The sequence below is a fragment of the Varroa destructor genome, unplaced genomic scaffold, assembly GCF_002443255.2.
Source record: "Varroa destructor unplaced genomic scaffold, Vdes_3.0 BEIS01000001.1, whole genome shotgun sequence".
Classification (NCBI taxonomy): domain Eukaryota; kingdom Metazoa; phylum Arthropoda; class Arachnida; order Mesostigmata; family Varroidae; genus Varroa; species Varroa destructor.
The window spans coordinates 45,307,276-45,317,191 of NW_019211454.1; the positions used below are offsets into that span (position 1 = coordinate 45,307,276).

Here is a 9,916-nt window from a genome sequence, read left to right on the forward strand (position 1 = left end):
TATATATCGTTCGAGGCCATCTTGGAACGGATCCATCGGCTTTCATATTTTTTTTAGTTGGTTCGACTTGCTTAGTCAAACTTTTCGTTTAAAGGCATTCCTGATAAATCCTCATGTCGATAAGTTTCATTTTTCGGGTTTCAATTAAAAAAAATATATCGACCCCGGTATTTGGTGTCTAATATCTTAACAATATAAAAATAATTCAGCCTTGCCGCTATAATTCATGGTTTATTTTTTGCATATTATTAAATAATGAAGAAATTAATTGAATACTGTTGCTAGAAATTGTGACTCGACGTTTTGCAATTTACACTTAAAGACCGTGAATGCCGCATCATCTCACAAAGGCTTTTAGTAAGAAAGCTGGTTTTTAGTGTTTTTTTCCTGCTGTTATCTTCCTCAAAAAAAAGTAACAAAATAGTATTCAAAACACTACTCAATATAAACGAAGTTGATTTAGATAACGTAAAAATAAACCTCTCATATTACAAATTGGGCTATTTCTGAAAGAAGTTTAAACTAAGAAAAACCCAAGTCAGTAACAAATGCTTTCTACCAATGTCTAAAATAGTTTCCAGTTCAATTATTGTAGCAAGGATATAGTAAAAGAATTGCTAAATGTAGTAAATATATTAGAAGAAAATGTAGTAAGTAAAAATGAAAAACAGCACAGGAGCTCATTCAAAATTGTTGGATGCATCAACAGGATGGAGCCGAAAAATATAAAGGAGGTCGCAATATGCATACATAACTCACTGATATCGCTGATTTTAAATTATTTGTTCACAAATAAAGGTTAATAATGAAAGTTAATGATTCAGAAAGTTTGGAACCGAACACACAATTTTGAGAACGGATTTAAATAACGTTGGATAGAATAAGTTACTTATGAGAATATATTTTTAAAGTTGACGAACACATGCTGTATCATGCATTTTACATACCTACATTGCTGTTGTAGTACGACCGTACTTTTTTTTTCTTTAGCAACAACCTTTAAAAAAAGCCATAACCTTTAAAAGAAAAAAAATACTGAAAAATAGAAAATTCGGATGATACCTAAATTTGCAGTTGTTGAATTTTGGTTTCCGAATACCTTTATTTATTACAATGGCTACCCTATCTGTGATAACCATCGGGCCAAAATGACGTGCGCGTCTATCATCAAATTCGAGAGAAATCACCACTGAGATTGACCGCAAAAATTCCAGCAGAAAAATTGGGCCAGCACCATTAGTTGTACTAGAGAACAAAAACCGATACGACAAAGCAATCTAAAAAGTTACTACTATTATTATTATTATTGGGGACACTGGCAACAACGTTGTTCCTCTCTGATCCCTGAGCGCATAAACACCCTGCAACGCAGTAAATGCAGGCCTGCCTCGTTTTGTTTGACAGTTAAACATGCAGCCTTCAACCGTTCTTGAATGTGAGCCATTTGCGGATACTGGGGACAGATATCAAACGGCCTCCTTTCACTGCATCTGCCTGTTGCCAGTGTGAAGATGAATACTAACTACCAAAAAACTAATTAACAGAAAAAAAACTCCGCAAGTCGATAATACCCGATCGTTTAACCGCGGCGATACTAAGAAAATGCACGTACAAGGCATTTTGTAAACTTCGAAGTTTTCCAGCAGTGTTCGGCCCATTATTATGAATATTATCCTTAACGTGCTACGTTTGTTGTCTCATACTGTTAAGACGTACTGCGTTAGATGCAATCTCTCCGTCGTGGTTTTTCTCCCTGTTTATTACTCCATCGACCGGCACACACTTACTCTAACCCAAGTGGCTAGCACCGTCGTCATCACAGTCATCCGCGTCACTAGAATCGTCATGAATTAAAATACCGGTGCCAATGATCATACCAAATACCGCTGCGGTGGCCGTGACGTTCACGCCAGATGCCTCTGCGTGTCTGCTGCCTGCAGCGTGTGCTGCATTTGCCCTCGTTTCGGCTGCGCTACTGGCTAACTCCCTATTGTTCTATGATACAACTGCCCTTTCTATCTAGGCAAGCTACTCTCTCCTCAGTCTCGACACGTCATTCTTCTCGCCACCAACTATCACTAACGTCGTGGTTGTTTTGAAATAGTAATAATAATGATAGTAATAATGGTACTTGCCTGGCACTTGAAGGTGTAGGGAACACTCATGTCGTACATGGACATATCATTCGACGACATTATTCTGTTACTGCTGTTTGGCTGGTCAGCTGCCGGCGCGGTTCTTGACTGCCTGGTTACCGATCTCGAATATGAATGCTGCTGTTGATGAGGTGGCGGAGGAGGAGGGGCCGCTGGGGGTGGCTGCTGCTGCTGCTGCTGTTGTTGAGCCGGATGAAGATGCTGCGCTGGGGGTTGGGGTGTTTGTTGCTGTTGCTGTTGATGATGCGGAGGCGCTTGTGGATGATGGTACGCTGGCTGGTGGTACTGTGGCTGCTGTTGTTGATGTGATTGTTGTTGCTGATGATGATGGTGCTGAGGCTGGTGTCTTTTCGGTTGCTGATACTCGACGTGGTACTCAATTCGACGGGCCGTACTGCACGAAAACGTCGTGTCCGTGGCGGGGGCGGGGTGGGGATGGTGAGCCAGAGTCGAAAAGCGGGTGCTACCGCAACCCAGAACCGTCGACGATTAAAAGACACTGCTAGGAAAATCTGTAGCTTTTCTTTTGTCGTTGGTATTGTTGTTATTATCGTCACTACTTTCCGCTGGTACGATATGAATCAACGACCCCTTCCGGGGTAATATCGATTGCCCGCACGCAGCTGCCAACAATGATCCGTCCGGCAGCTCCAATCGCACAAGATTTGATTCGGTCGGGGGCGATTAACTCGGATAACCACTGAGCAGTTCGATTTTAGCTAATCGAGCAGTTCAGCTTGAATCGGCGCGCCACAACTGAGTGCGCTCACTGAACTACGGACAGCTAATTCCTGATCGAAGGAGGGTCGGCTTTCCTAAGAAACGATGCTTCAATCAGTAGCTACTATTATTGTTGATAATTATTGCAATTAGTACTTTCAGCTATTTTCATCTTGCATACACAGAGTCATCACAATGTTAGGGTCACACGAATAACCGCGAAATCAGAGCTTTATAATCCGCCTGCACGGAGCGTTCGAATCTGCTATGTTGTCGCTACTGCTATTAGTGTTCGATGGACGCACTAGATGAGCGGTGACGTTGCTGTTGTTGTTATTATAGCCACTTGTTAATCGATAACAGAGCGCACATACACTGCACGTAGATGGTTTTTGACACTCGATGATTATTATTATAATGAATTAATGATATTATTGATTAGGTTGTCCGTTTGATCGCACTTGAAAACTGTACGGTGGATTTGTGCGGTTGATGAAAACCGACGAAAGAATAGAACAATCGTACAAGTAGTAGCAGCAGCAGTCGAAGTACTCTGTTGTTCGCTCAGCACCCCCGCCTCACTACTCTTGAATTACCGATTCCACCGCCATTATTATTGTGATAACATGGCAACATTTCACTCACTTCACATAGCACTGTACGGCAGAACACTGCACACACACAGAGAGAGAGACACGCACTGCGCTTCAGCTTCCACGATGACGAGCCTACCTCACGACCATCACCAGCATCACCGCTGCCGCAACAACAGATCCACACCTCGTCTTCTCCGATTGCGATGACGAGGACGATGGCGGACGGCTCCTGCAAGAGATACATACAATACGCGGTGCTACATGAGCCGTTGCTGTTGGTACTGATGATGATGATGCCGATTGTCTGTCAGCTTGGAACGGCCGACCAGCACAAACAGATGAAGCACCGCCACTGCCACTGGCAGCCCGCCGCACAAACGGACCCTCCGCCGTTTATTGCTGTTGCTATTATCAGTGCTACCAATATCAGGCAAAGCACAGTGCGAAGAGCAGTGGCAGCGCGCTTCTCCGTCACACAGACAGACGGCCAAAAGTCAAGGCACATACAGTGCCTGCGGCAGCGGACATTGCAGACACAGTAATGCAAGCGGCTCAATACACCGCGCCACGCTGGCGGCGGCAGCAGCAGCAGCGACAACAACAACAACAACAAACGAACACCCGTCTGGTCTCCGCTGCTGCCGATTCGGCTCGCCTCCCTCGTGTCAACCGTTCGTCTGCTGCTGTTGCTGTTGTTGCTGGCGAGACAGCCGGCAGCACAATCAGCAATCGCCGTTGGCCAGCTCGATTGGTCGGTGTGTAGGTGTGTGTGTGCATAGTGTGTGTCTGGGTCTGAGTGTGTGTGTGTGTGTGTGTCTGTCCGCTCCTTAAGCGATCGGCCGACAACAAGCGCTACAGTCGCCGCTGTGTCTATCTGCTGCTGCTGCGACTACTATAGAATCACCGCCGCCGCCAGTAATCGGCGGCCGCCACCACTTCAACTGCTAGTAGTGCTATCGCGAACGGTTGAATAGCGCCGCTGCTGTTGCCACTGGTGTTGTTAGCATGCACGCTCGCTCGCTCGCACTAGGCCAATCGCAGTCGCTGTGTTCGCTAATGTCGCAGCTCTGTCGCATACGCATTCAACAGCGCTGCTGCTGCTGCTGCTGCTGCCGCTGCCGCTGCCGCTATCGCCGTAGGCTGCAGCACAGAGCGAACAAACGGGCGGCCGGCTGGTCAATCTTGTGAGTGATCAAGTCAAGCTAACATCGACTGTCGAGGGCGAGCGAGCAACGAGCGAGAAACCAACCGTCCGCTCGACCAACGAAGCGAACAGCCAACCGGCCCACCGACCGAACGAGCGAAGCGACGGCTGGGCGATAAACTGGACGGAGATGGCGACGGGCTGAACCGAGTTGAGAAGCACCGTCGTCGTCGCAGCCGCCATCAACACTACTGTTGCCAGCAGTAATGGTAATCGTCATCGTCCCTGCTCACTGCTGGCTACCTGGTCGCGTCAGCAAACGAGCCAACCGACGGCCAACGCCACACAGCCACGACAACAACGGTGGCACCACCAACACTCCGCAGAAACTGCTACGGGACGATGTGATGTCGCCGTTGCCGTTGACGCGGCGACGGCTGCTACCGGTACGACAATTGCCATCGCTATGGCTGCAACGTCATCGCTGGTGCCACAGCTCGGATGTGGCGTTGCGTGATTATGATTGTCGTCGTCGTCGTCGTCGCGGCCATCATTTGAGCTGTGGCTGTGAGCAGCCCATCAAAGCCGTTCACATCATTCAAGCCGGCCAGTACAACTACTACTTGCAGCGCTATCGTCCCTCGCTAACGGGTTGTTTCGTTCATTCGTATCAGGGACGAGACCAGACAGACAAACGAAACAACTGATGGAAGGCCGATGCTGTTGAGACAGGCGGTTGCGTATGAATTAGTTAGCATTATTACTATTAATGTAGTTAGCGATAGTAGCGAGGTTCCACTACTGGCAGAAAATAAAAAGTTCTAAAATCGGATCGGCAGCGCTCCAGCCCGACGACGTTAACTACAAGTAGGTACACTTTTGAACTAACGACAACAGCGAATTTGCTGTTCGTTACAATGTCCAGCGGTTATAGCAGCGAAGGGTGGGCGGGGACGACGACGTTAAGTACAACGTCTATAGTATTGTTGTCTTTTTTTTTTCATTTTAGTCATCGATAAACCTGTTGATTTTAAGCAATAATGAGCGAACTTCGGCCGCGGGGCGTTTGCGTCCGAACAACGATATCGGGCGAAAGGGGGGCGGAAACGGGCGCAGAGGGGAACGGGAGGGAGAGCGGCTGAGTGGGCCACACCAGTGCAACAGACGGCGCATACACTCAGACCCAGACGCGCGCGCGCACACACAAACAAGCACGGACGGACGGCAGCCAGACATACAGATGGGCACTCAACAGCAGCGGTGAAACGAACCAACTCCGCTTCGCTGTGGTGCTCCACGCGACAGGCGACTGAGCGGACAAAGGGTCGACCGGCTGTTGAGCCAGTTGGCCAGCCAGTCACCGATACCGTAGCCGCCTCCTTGTACGAGCTTTTCTATATGATAGTATAACGATGGTTACCCACCCGCTTGGCACCGGTCCATCACTAGCAGCGTCAGCACGCACAGACCGCTGGCGTGAAGGAGCATCACAATGGCAAAGCCAACGCGTATAGCACTACTTAGCACTTAGGCAATGGACCACCATTACGAACAGCCGCGGCGGAGGCACAAAGCTGAGCCAAGCTGACGCTACAATGATCGCTCACAGCAACGGCGATACGAGTAGACGTGTGATGCTGCTGGTGGCGATTCCGGTGCGGGTCTTAGCTATGAACTATTGTTATATACAGCTGTATAAAAGTACAAGTATGACGATTATTGTTGTCTACGGTATTGTGGCTAAACAGTACTAGCAACTGTGGCTGTTATGGCGCCTACGGGGCCTAAATAGGCTTTCATAGTAGTGTTGCCCCAAATGCTGCCGCCGCCGCCGCTGTTGGACGGGCAATGAGAAGCGATGACTGTTGGTGGTAGTGCTGCTACTGCTGCTAAAATAACGCTACTACTGCAAGCCAATGTTGTTGCCGCAACGGGCTAGGAAAGCATAAATGGTGACAGAAGAAAGAGTCGCAGCATATTTGAAAGTTCCAGTCGAGTTGATCTCTTTTCCTTGGCCGTTGTTCTATCAGCGTAGACTATTAGTCGATGCTTATCAATAGGTTAGTTAGACGTTATCGATGCAATGCGTTTAAAAACGCTATCTTTGCGAACGTACTGTCGCTGTTTTTGTTCTGCTGCAATAACAATACAGTATAGTGGCGCACAACTAATTGCTACGGATACCATCCAAACTGAAGAAGACTGCGAAGCCCCCAAAAACATCCGGACCACAGTTGTTATCGCCCACCAACGAAACAACATAATATGTAACTGGTAAATAGAACAAAATAAAAAAGCGCTATCTGACATCAACGCTACTTGAATCAACCAGTCCCACAGAGCGTGTCTACAGCGTGTGGATCGTCGTAGACACAAGCAGATACCAACAACGCACACACACACACGCACGTATACATACACACACACACCCAGACAAACACACATCCACCAGCAACGACGAAACGTATACACACCTTTTTGACCTTTTTTTCCTATTAAATTCCCACGTCTACCAGCAGCATTTTGAGAGCTGCCAGCGACGAGACAACCACCACCCCCCACGGAAGACGCGTCCGCTGTAGGTGACACTACTACGATGCAGCCGCAGGTAGACAATAGGTAGATGGCACGAAAGGCCTACTACTATGGCTACTAACTACGAGGACAGGACAAATGGATAGGAACAGGGACAAAACAACAGAAACTACTACTGCTGCTCCTGCTGCTGCCGTCGCCGCCGCCGCCACCGCCGTCGCTTCCGCGACCCACCGTTACAGTCAGCATCAGCCCCAACAGCGCCTGTGCTGCTGCTGCTGCTGTTGCTGCTACTGTCGTTTCCAGTGGTCGTCACATCGGCGGCAATTGTAGTCCGCAACGCCTAAAAGTAATGCACAAGTTTAGCGTCGTTTGCACAACATCAGTGGGACTAATCGTAATGGTAGAGGAAGAAGCGGCGCTGGCGGCGGAAATCGCGATCGTGGCGGCGGCGATTTGAGGATCGAGCAGGAACCTTCAGTTCGCAAAACTCAACGAAACAACAGCTGCAGTCGCTGTCCTGGCCTCTGTTGCTTCTGCTGCTTTTCACGTCATCATACTTACTGTTGTTATGGTGTCCTGGATGCAGCTGTTGACGCAGTGGTAGTAGTAGTAGTAGTAGTAGTAGTAGTAGTAGTAGTTGTTGTTGTCGTCGTCGTCGTCTTCTTTCGCCTTTCTTCGTTGTCGTTTTCGTGCTATTGGTACGATTCGCTCCTTTTGCTGCTGCTGCTGCTGTTGCAGCTGCTACTTCGGCCGCTGCGTCCTGCTGCTACGGCAACAGCCACGGCTGCCTTTGCTACTGCGGCGACAGCCACGGCCTCGGCGCTGGCTACCGCTGGTAACACACACACATACACAGTCACAGCCCTCGTCGTCTAACCAACAACGGAGCACAAGCACATACAAACGGCGACCGACCAACCGACCGACCAAGCGAACGAACGAACGAACTGCTGTTTGCTGCCTGACGGTGACTGACTCGCTTCTGCTGCTGACTCCGCCGCTGCTGCGCCGCGACTGCCACTGCCTCGAAGCGACCGCCGCCGACGATGTCACTGGCGCCGCTGGTTCGTCCGCCGACCACCACGCCACGCCAGCGAACACTCACTCATCGGTGACGGCCCTTTGGGAGAGGAGAACCGACGAGGCAACGACGAAGAGCCAGTCGCTGCTGCCTCCACTACCACAGCGACGACTGGAAGAGGCACCGGCCTAGGAAAGGGCAAGGGATGAGGGCAGGCGGCAGCGCCGGTGGCCGCAGCCAATAGCGGCCGTCTGGTTGAACCAGTGAACAATGAGAGAAAGGCAGGCAAATAGGCGAGTGAGCTGTGACGCCTGGCTGGTCGCCGCGGTTGTTTGCTGCTGCTGCTGCTGCTGCTGCTGTTAGTGGCAGCAGCAGCAGCAGCAGCAGCAGCAGCAGCAACGGCTGCAACCAACAACTCAAACTTACACGGTCGAGTGAATGCAGCGGCTATTCTCTCTCTTTCGCATGCGCCCTCGCTCACCCGCTGCTCGACCGACTCACCGACAACGACCGATCTGCTTGCTGCTGTGTGTAGCAGGAGGCGGCTGGCAGCTGGTTTGATGTTTATGGCCGATGCTGCTGCTGCGACCAGCCGTGTCGTCGCTTCCTGTAGTGGCCTCCCTGCTACTGCTTACCGCTCGCTGTCGTTACTGTTGGCCGCCTGTCGCCGCTTGAACGCTGCTAGGTCAGTTGATTTTCGCTGCTTTGACTGCAGAACAGGCCAGTCAGTATTACCTGCGATAGCTGCAGGAGTCGTAGCTGCGCGCCGCTGAACAGGGTCAATAGCAGCGGAAGGCAGCGACGATCTAACTACGTTTTTCCGTAGCTGGAACCAGACAAATTTTAGATATAGATACTGGTCGTTGGCTCGCACTTCTACTATCGCTGCTACACTCAGCGAGCGAGTGCTCACCGAACAGCCGCTGCTGCCGCCGCTGCTGATGATAATAATGATACTGATCATGACTATGCCGAGTCGAATCGAATAGTGAGCGAGAGCTGGTGCCAGCCGCCGTTGCGGCTGCTGACTCTACACAGCAGCGCGCACGCTGCATTGGTGCAAACGAGCAATATTTCTGCGTTTCAGAGTCTGGCGACGGCGACCACCAAAGGTGGTTGCTGCTGTTGGCACTCGTACGAGACGGGCAGCGCGAAGCTGCAGGGCGATCGATTCGGCGACGACATCACCAGTGGTGGCGACGGCAGCAGGAGCACTTCCTTCAGCTGTTCAGCGGTTGTCTGTCGCCGCGCTATTTTTTAAGGACCAAGGAGAATACACGTAAATTGTACGTGGTGTAAGAAGTCACTTCCCTAAAACTTCGGTGTCTGTTGTCGACCCGAACGGCAATGCATCAACGAAACAGCCGGCTGCCATACCGCCAGCGACGAACGGCTAAACAGCCTAAAATCGGTTCAAGCAGGCCGCCAATAGCTGTTGTTACTCGTACGGACGCAGCCGTCGTCGCTGCGGCTGGTGCTATAACAATAATAGTTGTAATTGTAGTGGTAATCAGTAGGTGTATTCTCCCGTGCAGGCTATGAAGCAACGATGTGTCGCTGATGTAGTCGCTCTCACAGCTGCTGCTGTGGCGGCTGTAATCGCCGACTCGTCGCTGTTGACTGTTTCCTATGTTCGTTATTTGCCTGGCCGTCTCACTGTTGCTGCCGCTTCAAGGAAGGTACCCCTCCCTTTGTAGCACACAGAGACGAGCAGTCACTGAGCGAGCAAGCCTGCCAGTCG

At 50.2% G+C, this 9,916-nt stretch overlaps 1 protein-coding gene across 7 annotated transcripts in view; it reads right to left on the reverse strand.

Moving 5' to 3' along the window:
- The window catches only part of LOC111248297 (uncharacterized), a 9,204-nt gene extending 6,928 nt beyond the window's left edge, over window positions 1-2,276 (reverse strand). For 3 of the 7 annotated variants that reach the window (XM_086976548.1, XM_086976547.1, XM_086976546.1), the window contains exon 1: window positions 1,717-1,871. Coding sequence is in view for 2 of the 7 variants with exons in the window: in XM_022800420.2 (XP_022656155.1) it covers window positions 2,136-2,195 (60 nt within the window). In the remaining 5 variants the exon portion in view is untranslated. Of the gene's footprint in view, window positions 1-1,716; window positions 1,872-2,135 lie in introns of those variants that run through there. The other 4 variants (XR_002672519.2, XM_022800420.2, XM_022800437.2 and 1 more) reach the window with 3 other exon arrangements.
- Between the last annotated feature and the right edge of the window lie 7,640 nt (window positions 2,277-9,916).